The sequence below is a fragment of the Pezoporus occidentalis genome, unplaced genomic scaffold (assembly GCF_034315485.1).
Source record: "Pezoporus occidentalis ecotype Australia unplaced genomic scaffold, CSIRO_AGI_Poc_V1 ctg48, whole genome shotgun sequence".
NCBI classification, from domain to species: Eukaryota; Metazoa; Chordata; class Aves; order Psittaciformes; family Psittacidae; genus Pezoporus; species Pezoporus occidentalis.
Window position 1 is genome coordinate 621,326 of NW_026915813.1, and position 18,183 is coordinate 639,508.

Here is an 18,183-nt window from a genome sequence, read left to right on the forward strand (position 1 = left end):
AAAGAGGGAGGGGACGAGCCGCAGCACAACGTGCCCCCCGCCGCCCCCCGGCAGCCGGGGCGGGCTGGGGATGCGGAGAAATAGGAGGGGGGAAACGGGAGGGGTAGGAGCGTGGAAAATCAAAGAGCGCCATGATGCCAGCACCAACACCTCTGCGCGCTGTTAATACATCAGCCATGGTAGGGATCAGGAGGCAAAGAGTTAAGCATAACCATCCTCTTCCTAGCTGTGCCTGCCTCCCGCTAGATGCTTTTATCCCCGAGCAGTACTACAATAGAGTGTGCTTTCTGTGCCAGGAAGAGAGGATGTGGGTCCTTTGATTCAGTATGATGTTTCCCCTAGATACACGGGTTCCGCAGGGCTGGATAACGATCAGGCAGAACTGGAGAGGAGCGGGGCTTCAGGAAAACCTCCCCTAGAGTTTGGTCACCCAGAGGTTTTCCCTGACACTGGTGGTGGTCTCCAGGCTGGTGCCTACTGTCCTCTTGAGGGGCTGGATCGGTGGATGATGGGGTCACTGCTGCTGTGTGGGCAGAGATGAGTGAGGAAGCGGAGTGAGCCCAGGGAGGCTTGGGTTCAGAGAGGCTTGGGTTACGGAGCTTGCCCAGGAAAAGCTGGCACTGTCAGGTGCCTGGCACAGGGCAAGTTTCAGTAGCTGGAGTGAGGTGATGGGTGGGTGTGGCAGCTTCCGGAGCAAACCTGATGGTTAAAGGCATTATTTGAGCCAGCAGTACAAGGCTTGTACCTTGTTAATCCTCAAGGAAACCTTGAGGTTTCCTCGATATTAAAATCCCAGTCTGTTAGCCAGCATACTTGGTTAGGAGGAAAACTCCTTCCACAAGCAGTTTTATGATACCAAAGTGCTGCATTTATGCAGTTTTCCGCTATCAACAGGCAGCAGTATGTGGTGGTGAGGCTGAGCCTGGGTGATGCAGTGGCTCTTTGGGCGATGTCTCCTCTCGCCTTCATCCTCAGTGCATCGCGTGACTCAAGGTACCCCTGGATGGGGGCAGGCTCTTGCTGCCCTCTGGGTGTCAGGTGCTTTGTGCACAGCTCAGCCTTCATTTGGAGCTGGTGTGTAGCGGGTTCCCACCCATAGCTAGTTGTTTGTTCTCCAATTTGGAGTAAAAGAAGAAACTGGAAGAATTACAAGTGTTTCATTGGAATCAACAGTTCGTTTTAATTTCTTCACTTCTCACAATTTTCCTTCTCTGTGGTGGTGAGAGGGTTGCTGGGAAAAAGAAAGCCCAAACCTCAGCCTGTTCTCTTTGAAAAGGGATGTGTTGAAGCCTCTATAAATGAATATTCATTAACGCTAGTGTTGAGTTTTGTGACCAAATCAAAGGCATAAATTAACATTACTGAAGTTGGCAGGCATCAGGTCTTGGCTGCCTTTTATATTTTAATGTTTTACACTTCTGGCCCTTCTTTCCACCCAGCAAAAGCAAATCAGACACCTTGTGCTATACCTTGTACACACTGCCCATCCCACAAGAGCCCACCAGGTCTCTCTGCATGTATCTTCTGAAGCCCTGTTCCAGTATAATAAATTAGATGTTGCATCCTGTCACTAAAGAAATATATTGGAGCTTCAAGCCTTCTGGGTTCTAAGGAAATGTGATAGCTCTGTAAAGTTATGCAACAACAGCAGTGATGATATCATATACAAATGTCATTTGTTACTGTGTTTAACATACACACTCCTGCTATTTTGAGATACACCAGCTCCTGGATTCATTGAAATAGTGAGAAACTCATTTTGTCAGTGTCCTGTGTGTGGTTACTTTGCTGTGGATTTTCCCATCCCAAGCCTGTGTTCCTCGCGTGGGGCCAGAAGCTATCCTGAGCACACAAGGAGAACAGCACCCAGCATCCTGCCACAGCATCCAGCCCCAGGCACTACCTGCAGTCAGTGCCTGGCCAGAATCACCCTCCAGGGTCAGGTCTGCAGCATCATGAATTTCACGAAGAAAGCGGCAGAGGCTGGTTTCAGCTCTTACTGGTGTAGGAGCTGATACCGCTTTTGGGAAGACAACCCTGTGGTGTCCTTTCTGGGTTACTCCCCATGGTGCACGTGGGGATAACTGCATCCTTGTGCTTTGTCTGACCGTGCCTTGCCTTCTGGCTCCTTCGGACTATTAGCAGTGCCTGACTGATACCCTCTTCACTCTTTTCCTCTGAAGCAGCTTTATTCCTCCCTTCCTTTCTCCCCTTTCTCCTCGAAGTATCTAGGACAGTAGAGACACTGCTGCCGACAGGCCCCCTGAAAATTCATGCTTCTTGCATGATTTATTCTGTTTGTGACTTTCCTGCTTTCCTGCTGCCCTTTGCAGCATCCTATGCATCCTATGCAGCATTCAGGCTTGCTGTTGGTAGCTGAGCACTAACACTGCTCCATTGTAAGGTGCCATTCAGTTGTGAGTTGGATTGGGAAAACTGAGCTCCTTTTGCTGTAACTACTGCACGAAAGACCTCTGTGTTTGAAGCACCAGACCAGTCTTTGAGTAATGTAAAATAGAGGTGCACTGAACCAGTAAGTCTAAGCACTTCAGTCGCATCCTCTGCACTGTGCTGAAGTTCTTGGGGATTCTTACTCCCCTGGTTCAGGATGGAACAGGATTTGCATAATGTAAGGATGGCCAAGAATGCATCTGCAGAAGCACGTTTCTCTGCCTATGTAGTACAGTCAGCCACTACCATCCATTGCTGAGGTGTCTTTCTGCATGAGGTGGCAATCTTTCATGCTTCAGTTGTGTAGGCATGCTCTCACGCAGACCAGATTTTCCAGGTGCATCTCCCACCCATTGCTTTTAACGTGGCTATTCCACTCGTGTGCAGTATGTTACAGGGAATCAATGGAGATGATGACCCTGAAATATCTGTTGCAAATTTTTTTGGCTTCTGTGTTTTGGTAGGGCTCGGCACTTTCCAAGCAAGGCCCGCATGCAGATGAACTCAACATTGCAGTATATACAGAACACAGTTTAAAAAAGGCATGTGGTGTGTGAAATGTCTGGTACAAGATTTGTTTGTTCCAGTAGCGATTGCAACCATTAAAACATGATCAGTGGGAGCTCAGTGAAGGGGAGGTGTGAAGACAACTCTACTGAGCAAAAGGAGAGTAGCTAGTCACCAAAGCAAACGAAGAGAGGAACATGGAAGAGGCATATGGTGTCCAAATCTCTTAGAAAATGGAATAATATTCCTGGGAATGGTCCAAGGGTTGGTGTCTGAATGGGGGAAGGAGCTGCTGGTCCTGAGCTGGCAGACTGTAAGGCAAGGGGAGAAAGAGAGCTTAAGAATGTGGTGTTACAGAGGAAGGATCTCACTACTGAGTTAGCAAGTAAAGAGAAGATCTGGCATGAGATGAGCAAAAGAAACAGATGCAGAGAAATGAAGAGAGGCTGAAGAAATTCAGAGGAGTGGGCACAGAGAATAATTTTAGTTGTAGCCTTTTGAATTGATTGATGTGAAGAGAGCTGAGAAATAAATAGGCTGCGGTTGAAGATGGCAGAATACTTAGAGAAAAAATGCATTTGTCTGGACTTCTGTGCAAGACACTGGTCTTAAGGTAACTATTGAGAGTCAAGACAGAAACTTTCTCTTTGCCCTGGGCAAGTGGGGTAATGTGAGGTGTTCTGGTGTGAGACAGTGGCAGTGCAAGAGCTGCCAGCTAGTTCACTTCGGACACCAGGGGGGCCATGTGCTACAGATGCAAGAACAGGGAACCAAAGTCCTCGTCTAGGTTTGGATCTGTTGCATACCTCCCCTCACCATGTTTTTTTTTCTGCACACCTTTATTTAACAATGTGAAGCTATGCACAGATCGGTGCGTGACTTGCCAGAAGTTTTTCAACATCCTACTGAATGCTGGGCATGGGAACAATGACCCATGTTGTTACTCTGCAACTGGCACAAGATTTGCACTGGTTTGGACAGTACTTTTTGTCCTACTTTAAAACACGAAGGCCTGGGGCTTCTGCATCCCTTTTCTTACTCTTGAGTATTTGCTTAATACTCAGGGTTACATTTTCCCATCTGTAGCTGTGTAATAGGCTTGCCCTCCATCAGTTTATGTGCTTGTCAATGAACATTTGTGAATTCACATTGCATAGTGGACTGGACTTGAACCTGGTAGCTTCTGCATCCCTTTTCTTACTCTTTGAGTATTTGCTTAATAATCAAAGTTACATTTTCCCATCTGTAGCTGTGTAATAGGCTTGCCCCCCCCCCCCCCCCCCTCAGTTTACTTGTTTGTCAATGAACATTTGTGAGTTCATATTGCATAGTGGATTGGACTTGAACCTGACAGCTCCAGATTGCTTTAGCTGCTTCAGTAGAAGTTGCTGGACTTCCAACCACCATTTCTGTGATTCTGTGGTACGTCTTTTCCTTTCCTTTTTGTACAGAGAAAAATTGGTCACTTCCATCTGATGTCTGAAATTGCATTGAGAATAGGGCCTTCTGGGGACATTTCTATGGAGACTGGAACCTTTGGCAGCAGGCCAGAAAGAAGGTTTTGAGGCAGTGATTTCTTTAACTGCCACACCAAGTTCACCAGTCAGTGCCCTCAGCAGCAAGACATCAGAGTGTTCAGTGCCAGAGCTGGTGCCACGATGTGGAGCTGAGCTGTATTTTGCTGGAAGCTGGGCAGGTTTGGAAAGGGGACAGTGTCTGTCTGGGAAGACAGCTGATGTGGTGAGGTGGTTGTCTGAATCTCCTTCTTAAAAGTGCTGAGAGCAACCACTGCCAATGAGCCACTTTCTTGGCAAGATGTCAGGGTCTGTTTTCTGCTTTGCTGCCATTTCTCTTTTAAACAGGCTTATATATGTGGTGAAAGGGAGAATCTTCATTTTTGTTTGCAGGATCCAGGAGGCCCTGCTGGCTTGTGAAGCACTTGGGCACTGTAACAGTTAGTTGGGATAAATTTCCTGCTGCTTTTATACTCACGAGAGAGGTGGAACAGAAGTAGCAGCAGAATGATTTGCAGGTTTCTAATCTTGCTACATGTAAAGATGATGGCATCATCCCTGGGACAGCGATACTCTGGGACTACTTTTGCTTGTTGCTTGATGCACTTGTCACAAGATAAAAGTGTCAATCTGTAGTGCATGTCCTGACGAACTTTAAGGCCTCAGCTCTTGCCCATCTTGCACGTGGCTGGCTGAAAGAGTACACCATGATGAGAGCTAAGAAACTGTGGAAGAGTCACTCACGAGCCAGTCCTGATACCATGTGAGGTGAAGCAGCAAGCATCACAACTAGATATGACTTGCAGGAGAAGTAGGTAAATGAGGCAACATGAGTGCATCTGTATCTACCGCATGTATTTGATCATGAAGTACCATTGCTGGCATCGTATTAAAGGGCATTTTCTACCATTCTGTTTCCCTTGCATCCCTCTCCTCTGTCAGAGAAGGGATTCCATATGGGCTTAGCTGGATTTGACTGTGACTGGTGCCAAGGCTGATGTGTCCCAGTAACCTGATGTGGGTTTCTGACTAGAACTTAAACATATCTTCAGTTCACTGGCACACAGCAGCAGCCATGCTGTCAATTGCTGCTGTTTTTTTCCCAAGTTTAACCTCTCCAATGAATGTCTTGCTGGGATTTTGAGATCAGCTCTAATTGACGTAACCTGTGTGTAACCCAAGAGATGGCTATAACAACATACAATGCAATGGGATCATCCCTCCAGCCCATACTTAGGTGAAACCCCTGCTGATGCCAATGAGCGTTGTCATCAGTAAGATGTTTGTTGTGCTTCCCTTCTAAAAGCAAAGCAAAGATGACATTTACAGTGAGGAAATCCCCATGGAGTTAGTAGCTGTAGGGGTAGCCCTTTTAGACTGTGTGATTAAGGAATGAAATTGCTAGCTGAATAGAAAGTCAGGTCTCCAAAGAGGAAACAAAAGAAGATCAGATCTTTTAAATGAATAAAGATGAATGAATACATTGGCTACAGACCAAGATACAATATTACTGCAATCAACATAATCCTTCCTAAATGAATTGCCATATACTGGAGTGTATTTGTTAAGAAAACGACCATAAAAGCAGGATTCTCCATTAGTGGCATATCGGAAATGATGCCTCAAGGATTGAGTGTTTCCCCTAGCTGATTGAGGGATCACCCTAGCTAAAAATTACTTCATGTGGAGGGTAACCCAGGGATGAAATTCAAAAGGAAGGAATGTGCTGATTAAATCCTGATTTTTTATAAGCAGACAGTACTTCATGAAATACCATTTTCAGCTCTTTGATCCTTATGAAAGGATTTTAAGCAAGCATTCCTCTTGGGAATGATGCCTTTCTTCTTTTGCCATTACGTTTAAAAATGTTTCTTATTTGTAAGTACTTTGCTAAAAGCAAGGTAATTTAACTGTACTGTATCATAACTGGTTCTGAGTCTGACCAGCTCTGACAAGAGACAACCAAATATATATATATAAAATAAATCTCTTGTATATTGTGGGAAATAACTCTGCAGTAAGGAATGCGTGGAAGCACAGAGGAGCTCCAAGTGTCTCCCTCCATTGTTTGCCAGGGGGACTTTTGCCTCTGAGAAACTGCTTCCTTGCAAATAGTCTACTTGTGAAGATTTGGATAATCAAGGAAAGCACAGATATCAGCCTATGTCTTTTGAACCTTCCATCTAAATTGGGGATGCTGTGTCTTTTCTAACTCTCACTGGACATCGTAAAGCCTTAGCAACAAAGGATCCTGCCTCTCAAAAAAGTAAAGATGAATATTTTAGCTGCAAGTATGATAATGTAGTCTTAATGCCTTCTTACGTCTGTTGCGTTTAATCTGATGTCTTTTAAACCAGTGAACTGGAAATATAGGTGGATTTGGAACTTAAACTGTTTTCAAATGGCTATTTTGTATTAAATCCTTAGTGATATTCAGAGGCATTGACAAATCTGGATTTTAAAGAATACAGCCATTGTTGCTCTGGAGATGTAAGGACAATGGTATATTCTAGTAAGTCCTTAGAATTATGCAAAGGGTGAAATCACTGCTGAGTGTTTCCTCCTCCTGTAGGCCTGGAAAATCTGGGTCTAAGAGTGTTGCAAAGACTTTTTCAGTTGGCGACAGCTGCAATGCAGCACTTATAAAAGGCGAAATCTAAGAATGAAGCAGTGCTTAGACCCACATGCTGGTTATGTTATATGAAGTTAATTGCAGATAAATTGTAAAGCAAACTGTTAACAGTTAAAAAGATATGATTTAGCTGATTTGGAGATGAAGATGTAATAGGTAGACATTGCATTTGTGGAAGAAAAATAAGAATGTAATAGCATGTACTGGAATTGCAGTCTGGACAGCTGTTGTTATTTGATGAAAACCCTGCTATTGAAATATCTTTGAATGTTTTTGTATGGTTAGAATACATGATGGCATAATTCTTCTTTTTGTGTTTGTTTTTTTTTTTTCCTAAACTCCATTTTGTATGATAAAGGTGTGGTTTTCTCTGAAAGGTGCCTGCAAGTGCAGTACCATGGGTATAGATACTGTAGAGAAGTGTGTGGTTTGCTATAACTTGTGCTGCGTTGTATTTTGATATGCCGCACCAATTTGAGATAATACTTTCCTGGTAAATCTTATGTCAGAAGATGGCAGTTTTATTTCTTCTGCTACTGTGATTTTTAGTAGTTCCAGAAGCAGACTGAGAACTGCATGTATAAAAGATGTATGTGAATTTTGTAGTGTTTTTAGGTATCTCTAGCTGTGAGTGGAGTAGGTGAATGAGAAAAGGCAAGTTTTACATTTCTTTGCAATTGTTCCTGCTCTCACATTTGGATCATATTCTCGAATAACCCAGAGCAGAGTGAATTACTGTCCAAGAGAATTTGACTTTACTTGTCGTTGGGCAGAGCCCGCTGTAGAACTGAGGACCTCAGCAGGCATAAGGCTTGTTATCCGGCAGGTTGATGCAGACACTGCTTGTCTGTGTTGGCCTCTTACCACTGGGCGTGTGTGAAAATATGGACATGCTTCAAAAGAGCTGAGCCAAGCTCATTTAAAAAAAAAAGCAAAACAGGCAATTTGAACAAATTGTCCCATTCACCAGCTTACAGATGTTCCGTGTTGCTTGTACTGCAACGCAAACAATAGTTGTAAGGGAGCAAAGCCACCGCCTCGTGTCTGAGCAGCCGGCCCCTCCTCCTGCAGCAAATGATACTGAGTTTGTGGCATCTCCTCCTGCTGCCATGAAAATTGCTGTCATGTCACAGACTAAGCTCTGTGGCTTTGCTTCCAGATTAAGCAGGAGAAGCTAGAGTGTGATTAGCAAAAAACCACCAGGAAAGCAGTGCAGAGGGTTTGAAGGTGAAGAGCTGTGGATAATAGGAATAGCTGTATCATACTCAGCAGTGAGCTGAGCTAGGAGGTGCCACAGGGATGATAAAATGGAGCTGCAGGGAGACAGAAGATAAGCATCGTTGATGTACTGATTCTGTGTCACAGCCCGGCACAAAACCTGGAAGCAAACACATTGCACTGAAGCGGTTGCATCATTGCAGCAGTGATGGGTGGAGGAGAATCACCTCGTCTCCCACCCCCCGCCGTGAATGCTGAGCAGTGCTGTGGATCTACAGTGCCTTTCTGCACCTCCCACTTCAATGAGAGCAGTTTTGTCTTTTTTTCTTCCCCTTGAATCTTGGCACTTAATGAATTGCTCAATTTATATGTTCAATATAATACCCCCTCTCTGTTTTGCCATGTTCCTGCTGTCTGTCCTTGGCAGCCTAGAGGGAAGAGTTGGGCTGGCAGATTCTTGTGCCAGGCAATGCGCTGAAAACTTGGTATGGAGCCCTTAAGGCTCAGCAGGCAGGGCACCCGTGCCTGAGACATCTGTTAGCTGGGTAGCAAGGTGGCAGCCATCCTGTAAAGGCTTACACTGTTGTCACCTCCTGAGTAATGAGCACATTGTTTGCATTGTGAGAGCAAATGAAGGTCACCCCAAGTGGCTGAGGATACAGTTGAGAGCTAGGCAAAGAAAGCGTCTTGCCTGGAGGGGTTTGCAGCTGGGAAGGGGAAATATAGGCCAGCACTGTGTGATTAATTCATCAGCTTCAGGCCACTTTTCTCTCCATCCCCCCTATTTTCCCCAGGGTACTACAGAGCATGGCTGTTCCTCAGCCTGGAACATTGTCCAGGTAGAAGAGGACTTTGTTGCCTAGTTTTCCTGGACAATTGGCACTTGGTAAGAAAAACTGCAAGCAACCTGCCTGACATCAGGCCCCTTAAATGGCCCCTGACCATGTTACAGCTGGACTGCATGCGTGGGGAGGCTAACCTACTTCACAGACCCTGTGTGTGCCCGGTTTTCTGTCCTGGATTTCACTGCAGCAGGTACCAGTGACCTAAATCAGTGCAGCAGCACCCAGGCATCCATGGGTGGCAGTGGTGCAGGGTGGTGGCCCCTGTCCCTTTGCCTTCAGGCCAGAGCTGTGCCTGTCCTTGAAGCTTATGCTAAGGCTGTGTCAGGGAATGAATACTCACATGCTGACCAAGGGTTTGTGTGAAAGTTTATTTCATGAAGAATATAGGAAATATCTTGTCAACCTTAACCCACAGCTCCCTGCTCAGCTGTGCTTGTGCAGTTCTTCCAGTGTGTTCATGGAAATGCCTCTGTGTGTTTAGGTGCACACAGGTGTGTGTTATAGTGCTTTGGCTGAGGACAGGCCACTCCTGGTCCAGAGCAGGGTGCAGGAGGTACTGCCTGTGTGCTTGGGCACAGCGTGCTGCTCGGGTGCCCACATGGCTCTGGAACCCTGCGAGGGTTGCCTGTGCCCCTCAGCATCACCTGTGTAAAGGCACTGTGCTTTGTGCTCCTGGCTTGCAGCGATCTGTGATGCATCCTACAGACACACTGGCAGCTTGAGCTGGCTGGGACAAGTTCCAGCAAAACCCTTTTACTTCTGAATTTGCTGATTTCCTGGGATGGAAATGTGTGTCAGAGATGTTTCCACATCTATCAGGTGCTGATGAAAGCTGGGCAAGGCTCCATGTCACCCTCCCTAATGGCTTGGCAGGCTACCCGGGGAGAATGAAAACTGTGGTTTTTTGGTCAGCTTGCCTCCCATGGCTCCCCATTTCTGGCTGGGGGCAGCCTTAGCCACAGGCCAGTTCAAGTGCAGGACATGCTCCCTTTTGCGGCAGTTTTGAATGGGAAGGTCTCAAAAATCAGGTCATTTAAAGTATCCATAAAGCGCAGTTTCTTTCTTCACCAGAATTTCTTAAGACACTGAAATTCTGAAGAAGACAAGAATTTAGCTAAGCATTTATAAGTACTTTATGAAGTGCAACTATGTCTTCATTTAATGGGTGACTCATATATAAGACTGCTTTCTTGAAACTATTTGTATCCTTTTTAGTTTCAGATTATACTACTACTCATTTTGCCACTTACATATGTACAAGTATATAAAAAAAAAATAAAATCCTTATGTCTGCAGTTATTTTTCTGGGGTTGTACTACTGCTTTATTTATTCTCTATGTCTTATTTTCCCAGCCTGTTACTTTTGCTTCTATTTCATGCGTCTTCTGCTGTTTTGAAAGAAATAAAATGTAAAGCATCTTGATGAACGTGCAGATTTTTTGACTCATTAGCAATGACAGATGCAACATTCTGGTGATGTTCCCTGCTTATATCAATAGGCTCTTGCCTATTTAATGTTAATGTTTAGGAAGGCAAATGAACAAGCTCAAAAAGAGCTCACAAGATGGTGGTCTCTGAGGTCAGCTGTGTAGTAAATCAACATGCTGAGGAGATTCAACTGCCAGCATCTGTCAGAATAGCTTATTACTATTGAGGCTGCTGATTCACAAGTCCTGCAATTATAAGTGATAGCAGAGAGGCTGGGGAGAAAGCAGGGAGTCTGCTCTGGCAAATTCCAGACTGAGGGACTGGATGCAAGATAGACTTGCATTCATCTGCATTCTTTAATGAGAGGGTACCAACACCTGAGGCAGGTCATGGGAACATACTTCATTGTGGTTCTGTGTCTTTGGTCCTCTACAGGGTCATCTCCCTGCTGCACCACACGGAGAAAAGCCTTCTGTGCGCATACTCTTTTTTTCAAGCACTATATTTAAGATGTTTTTTACCCCTTCTTTCTCCACTTAAAATCTCTGTTCCTTCCTTTTTGCCTTTCTGGAATGACAGAGGCTTTGAACCTGAAAATCTTTTCAAGGACAAGCTAAAAAGTAAATATGCATCATGGTACTGAGAAGTTACATTGACGGAAGGTTGTTGTAACACCCCTAGCTCTGCCTTAGCACTTTTTAACCAGTACAGTTTTAGAAGGTCTGTATCATTGTCCTGCTTTTGTAGGTGAAGAAGCATACCAACTTGTTTAATTGTTCTCTAAACTGGGAACTTGAGACATGCGTGTGAATCATCCTGTGATTAAATCAGGAACTGAGTCTAGAGTGAGGAGTATAAACATGGACACAGTGGAGATTCTGAGTTATTGTGTGGTGAACCAAGGAAATAATTTACAATAAATGTTTTTTTATGTATATATCTGAATGGGAAAAGAAAGATCTGGTTGTTTTAGGGTTTACCAGCATTCAGAGTCACTTGGCAAAAGTCTTTCCAAAAGTGTTACATACTTCTCACAGTTTAACCCCAGTTGGCAACTACCCTACTTGTTCACTCACCCCTGTGAGGTGGGAGAAGAGATTTGGAAGGGTAAAAGTGAGAAAACTGGGGGGTTGAGATAAAGTTTAACAATTGAAATTTTACAATAGTGATAATGATGATGATAATGTTGTAATTAATAGACAAATAACAGAGAGAGAAATAAAACCAGGAAAGGCAAGTGATGCAAATGAAAACAATTGCTCACCACCAAACAACTGATACCCAGCCAGTCACCCAGCTCCCTCCAACCAGCCCCTTAATTTTATATGCTGAGCATGACACCATATGGTACGGGACATCCCTTGAGTCAGTTGGGATCAGCTGTCCTGGTTGTGTCCCCTCCCAACTCCTTGTGCACCCTCAGCGTGCTCACCGGTAGGGTGGTGTGAGGAGCAGTAAAGGCCTTGGCCCTAAATAATCCCTGAATTATCAACACTGTTTCCAACACAAATCCAAACCAGCCCATGTTAGCTACTATGAAGAAAATAAACTGTATCCCAGGCAAAACCAACCCGGTGGTGAACTTACAGAATTTCCCTGTCTCTAGGTAGGTGGTAGGGTGTTGGCATTTCCAGTATGACTTCTTCAATGAAAGAATTCAAATAGTGGTTCTCAGGAATAAATATATGGTGATAACATTTGCTTTCTATAAAATGTATATTTTGGAAGCAGTGTAACCACTTGAGTAGAGACCAATGAAAACGTGTGGTTGTGTGAACAGTGGCCCAGCGGTCTTGATATTTGAACAGTTCTTCGTGGGAAAAAGTTTGTTTTCTGGCACTTCAGAGGCAGCAGCTGTCTCTGCTCTTTGCATGATATTTCAGGTAATTTTTGAGTCTGCATTCCTGTCCTCCTGACCTGCAGAATCACAGTCAGACAATTCATTCTTCATGCCCACTGCAAACTAGATTCTGTGCTGTTGGTCTGTAGCACAATACAGGAGACACAACCTGTGGGCCATGCCTCTTGGCCACCCCAGTGGAGTGACCAAGTTGAACCTGCTGAGCTGATGTTGCTTAAAAGAGCTTCCCTGGGCAGGAATTTCTGCAGTGCAGGGCTCAGCATCCTCTCCAGACCTTGTTCCTTTCCACTTCAAGCTCAGTTATCTCTCTCAGGGGTACTGAGAGTCCCAGGTGAGCTCAGCATGGCCATTGCAGTGTCGGGCAGTTTATTCTGGGGGCTTCTATTCTCTTTTTGGACTTTATATAATAAGGTGTCAGTAAAAAGGGGATGTAGAGGGATCTCAAGTCTTTTCATGTGCAGCAAGTTCTGCTTTGAGGAAGAAGACTAGGATGATCATGGAGCCTCATGTTCCAAAAGCCAGAAATAAATGCTCAGTGAAACTAAGGTTTTCATCTCCACTGTCCGTGTAGCCACCTGAATCTATGACATAGACCTTTATATAGGGTAAATGCTCTGATTATAATGGCTTTCTGTATAATATAGACCTATTTGATATCACCAATGCATTATTATGTTTATTTATTTCAACAAACCCATTTCTTCTTTTTTTTTCTCCCAGAGTGACCGACTACTCATTAAAGGTGGAAGAATTATCAATGATGACCACTCCTTCTATGCAGACTTATACCTTGAAGATGGACTTATAAAGTTGGTTTTTCAAAATACTGAACCTTTTTTGCATGCCTGTTAGTATAGACTGCTGTGATTTCTTGATGGTGCTGACCTGAAACTTGCAGCCAGCATCTGGGTTAGCTCTAGATGCGGGGCCATAATGGGGGAATGTTTAATTATGAAGTTCTGTCATTTTATCTTCACTAAGATTAGATAAATAGAAAATGTCTTTACTGTAAGAAGGTATTTACTTTGCAAACAGGTTCAATCCTAGTTTCTTCCAAACAGTCAACGCAAGTAAGCTGTCTCAGCATGAGAAGGAATGGTAAGGTCAATAGGTATTTTCTGAGTTCATGTATGACAGAAGGCTCATTAGAGCTTTTTTTCCCCACACCTAATTAAGGCAAATGCAGCCATGCTCTAAAGGATTCTATGGCACAGAAATATGCCTCATGTTACACAGTGCTGATGAGGACCTACTCTTGGTTAATACTAAACCATAGCAAATTCTGTTCCTACAACATTGTTATGCATTGCTTGTATGTCACTTTTCATGCCTAGAAGAAAATATAATCTTAAATATTAACACAATTAGAAAGAAAATCCTAATGATTTATCAGGATATAAAACATGGGAACTGGGAAAGTATTCCTTAAGTGAAAAACATGAAGTGATGTTTTACTGATAGCGTGGGAAATACTAACAGAGATGTCCAGGTACTCTACTGGTCCTGCCTTAGCTTAGTGGAGATGAGAGTGTCTAGGTTTATGAAGTAATGTAGTGTGTACAAGCACTCTGATGCCCATAAGGATGAAAGTCATTTTCTTGATTGCTGAACACTTTCACTAGTGACATAACAAGTTTGGTCTCCAGAGGCTACAATTTAATGCACAGAAACCCAATTATGGTTATCTGGTAAATAATTAAATATCGACTTGTTTTCAGAGCTCCTTTTCTTAAGAACATCTAATCAGGTTAAAAGTCCAATTCTTCATATATATCTGTGGCTACTTACATTATTTATGATTTATTAGAACAGGAAAAATTCTGAACCCTTTTATCTATGTGCCATTTTTGTTTTAATACTTGTCTTTCAAGTTGTAATGTTATTTGCATTGCAGAAGTGGCAAAAGGAGTATACTGTTTTAAGTGCAGAAGGCACATTTTGAACGTGTATCTTTTTTAATGGCAGTAATAAACCAAGTTGTGCTCCCTTTGATACGTATTTTAGTTGAGTTTTCCTGTGCTTTTGTTTGTTCAGATGCAAATTTCCTAGTAACACTTCCAAGCATCAGGACTGATTTAAGTAGGTGCATAAGATGCAGAGAGTCTGAAACTGCTGTGAATTTTTGGTTTTGATTCCAGAAATGCAGTGGTACTGTTGGGCAGGTTAGCAATGCCAGCCTTTCAGCTGCCCTTGTTAAGTGCCTAGGCTCTCTCTGGAGTCCATGTGTGGATCCATACCTCCAAGAAAGTATCTCAGCTGCCCAAGATACCTAGTGTTAATAATGAATACAGAGGCAAGATCTTAATGTTTAAAATGCCTTTATCTTTGCCCAAGGAAGCATATTTCTATTCAATACTCTGAGTAGTGCCTGCTTTCCTGGATTTAGGTGACCCAAGATCTTTCTTTGTAAACTGTGTAAGAAGTCTTGCTCTGAAAAAACATCTCATTTATGAGGGCAGCCTGGTATGGGCTTGGGTCCTACTTGTGTTCAAATGATAAATTCTGCAGTGTAGGATAGTGCTATATTTTCTGGGATTGGTCTCTTTTAGTTTCTTCGGCTGGAACTGCCCATTGTGTCTGAATATATAAAATTGTTATACGTTGCTCAAGATCCTTTGGAGCAGGACCTCAAACCTCCATGTTTCAGCTGATGCCCTAACTCTCCACTGCAGATCTTGCCAATAATATGAATTCTTTCCACAGAATGGAGCAAATACCAAACTACTCAGCCCAGAATAGGCAATAGTGTCCTGGTTTTGCTAGCACATAAAAGATCTGGGTTATTTTCTTACTCTGCAGTGGAAACTGATTGGAAAATAGGGGGTTGGATTTCTCTTGCAGACTAATGAACAAGGCCTTTTAATGCTTATATCCCTGAAGATTGTCCTGCAGAGATGAATGTAGATATAACCTTGAATGTATTTGAAGATTAGCAATAGTTTGGAGGATGGTAGATGCTAATCAATGTTCAAACTGGCTCCCTAGGTACAAGGAACAGTGGTGCATGTGGATTTTTCCTAGCTGAAACTTAAGCCCTGCAGCTGAGAGACAGTTCTCTGGTATCTAAATAGCAATTTAGATATTTAGTAATTTAAATTGCCATTGGCGTGTAAATAATATATTTTGCCTACATCTATCCTTTCTCTGTTATCCACATGAGGAAATGAGCTCTGGTCTCCATAACAAGGGGCAGGTCATGGTCGGGTGCTTGCTGTACTCTGCTCTGTCCCTACCAAGAGGAAATGGGTGCAGGATGGGTGACTGGGGACCTGGTCTCCAGAGTGGGGCAGGCAATGAGCCATTAAAGGGAGCCTCAGGTGCCTAAAAGAGATCTGGGCTTGATAATGACAGAAATAACTCCACAGAGTTCTGTGGGGGGTTTTCAGCTTTCTCAAGTTAAGCTTATGAAGGTTTGAAGCCTGCTGATCCCATTGTGCTCTAACCAGCTCCTGTATGACAGAATTTATCATCTTGTTCCACTGAAGACAGCATACAGCATCAACTTTCTGTGACTCTGAGTTTTTTAGTTGCTGGTGCATCAGAAAGCCAACTCAATCATTTATACAGTGTCTAGAATACGGTTATCTGCGCTATTGTATTTTGTCACCCACAAGTAACTGAACCCCATTCTTATTATCATACACTTTGCATTAACAAGGGAGCAATTCAGGAATCCTGTCACATTACCTCTTACTCTGTGTTCTGGTAAGTCAGAATAAAAATAACCTTCAATGCCAGTGAAGATCAGCCTTCTCCCAGCCTTAATCTTGATGCCAGGGCAAAAGATGAGACAGGCTCCTGACAGGTAATAGTACAGTATCAGCCACAAAGGCCACTTCAGCATGAATGATTTCAGCCACTGCCAAATAAGCTGTTACTACTCACCTGTACAATGAAAATAATAAGCCGTCATTCATAAGAAAACCTAAGTACATACTTGGGACTTTTAAACTTCTTTAGGGAATGTGTCCTCTTGAGTAGGAAACTGGTAGATTCTGATTGTGGAAGAAAATAAAAATGAATTGCTTTTCTGGTTTTGTGGGGGTTTTCTTTAACGTTACCATCAGAAGGTGTGGTTGTCCTTGGAGTGCAATTGCACCTTAGACGTATTTAAAGGAGATTGGTCATAAAAAATATTTTTTCCCCAGTTCAGTTTTTGGCCCCACGGACACTCTACAAAGTGTTTGTACAGTGAAGATTGTTCTGATTAAGATCTTGGGAGTGGATTCAGGTAATGAGGATTAGTGCAACACCATTACTATATGCGGGGCTACCTAACTTTATACAAGTGTTCAGTCTGCTCCTGGGTTGGAGTGCCTTGTGGTATGCCTTTATTAGTCAGATTTTAACAGCAGAGGAGCTGCTTGCAACTTGTTTGCGCAGTTGGATGTGCTGGGCTGCTGCTGGCTTTTGCACTCACATTAATTCCCTGTTTGTCATGGTATCATTAGTGCTCCTCACAGCTGTAAACAGGCTATGACATGCTCCCAGTGCTATATGTGTTGATGACTCTTAGATGCCAGACATGGAGTTGTATAGCTTCAAGCCGCGGTATTATCAGCGCTCATGAGTAAGCCCTTTTGGATTTGAGTGGCTGAGACCCCAGCTCGGGATGCTGGCAGGGGTTTGCTAACCAAATGGCTGTGCTTCCTTCCAGCCAAAACCCAGAGCACTGGGGAGCCCAAGCTGCTGGAGGTGACATTTTTGCATAGCATGTGAAACAAATTCTTGACCTCGTGGGGCTATTTATTAACTCTGGTGGTTTGGCCAAATTCCAATGTGAATAATTATCCCTGATTTTTTCACTGGTTTTAATTAACAGTTATATTCATTTTTGGTTCTAGCTTGCTGCGATCGGCTGTTAATCACTCACTGTGTGTTTTGCTCTGTAGGTGGGAGTTGCATTTTAATGTGGGAGAAACAGATTCAGCAGCTCACATGTCTGGGATATTTGTTTAGCTGCGGATAAATGTTATTTTATCCCAGACAAAAGGAAATTAAGGCAAAGACTGTATGTCTGTAATATGAGATAAACTAAGTGAACTTAAACTACTTTATAGTTATCCCTAAGCCCAAATATATTCTGGTGTAGCAGTGCAGGGACGTAGCTTCCACATGGACCCATAACTTTTCCTGTTTGGCACCATGCAAATTAGGCAATAAAAATGTCATGTGGCTTTAGAAGTTAAAGGTTAATTTACTCATTGTTGTGTTCATGAGCACTAAAAGTATTATGATTGGAAGTATCTGGAATTTGCTTGCTATCAGCGTGGGAGACAGGTTAATATTTTCAATAGTAAAGAAACCCATCCTGTTTTGATGAACTGAAGGGAAAAAGATGGCAACAGTTAATGAACATTTTCCACACAGCTACACAGAATGTTCCACTAAGTTTTAACTTTAAGAGAAGGATGAATATGTGACGTGGTAGATTAAAGGTGTTTGGATCACTTAAGTATGTATTTCTGTATCTTGGGATATTTAGATTTCTTTTTAAAGAGAAATTTGTATTGCTTGGTTACAAAGTCATTATAACTCCTTTCTGATGTGCTTGTGCTTCTGCCATGTATTTACAATTGCAGCTTGCTGTCATATTTGATCGATGTTTTTCAGTTTTCATTTAAGAACTTAATATAGAAACCCAGAGTTCCCAAGAGGGCATTCACTGTACATATTTGTACTTGTTTAAAGCTAGGAATCATTAAAAAATAATCACTTTTTAATGCT

At 43.2% G+C, this 18,183-nt stretch overlaps 1 protein-coding gene across 2 annotated transcripts in view; it reads left to right on the plus strand.

Moving 5' to 3' along the window:
- The window catches only part of CRMP1 (collapsin response mediator protein 1), a 52,380-nt gene that overhangs the window by 3,692 nt on the left and 30,505 nt on the right, over positions 1-18,183 (plus strand). For both annotated transcript variants that reach the window (XM_062636318.1, XM_062636319.1), the window contains exon 2: positions 13,177-13,265. In XM_062636318.1, coding sequence (XP_062492302.1) covers positions 13,177-13,265 — 89 coding nt within the window. The remainder of the gene's footprint in view (positions 1-13,176; positions 13,266-18,183) is intronic.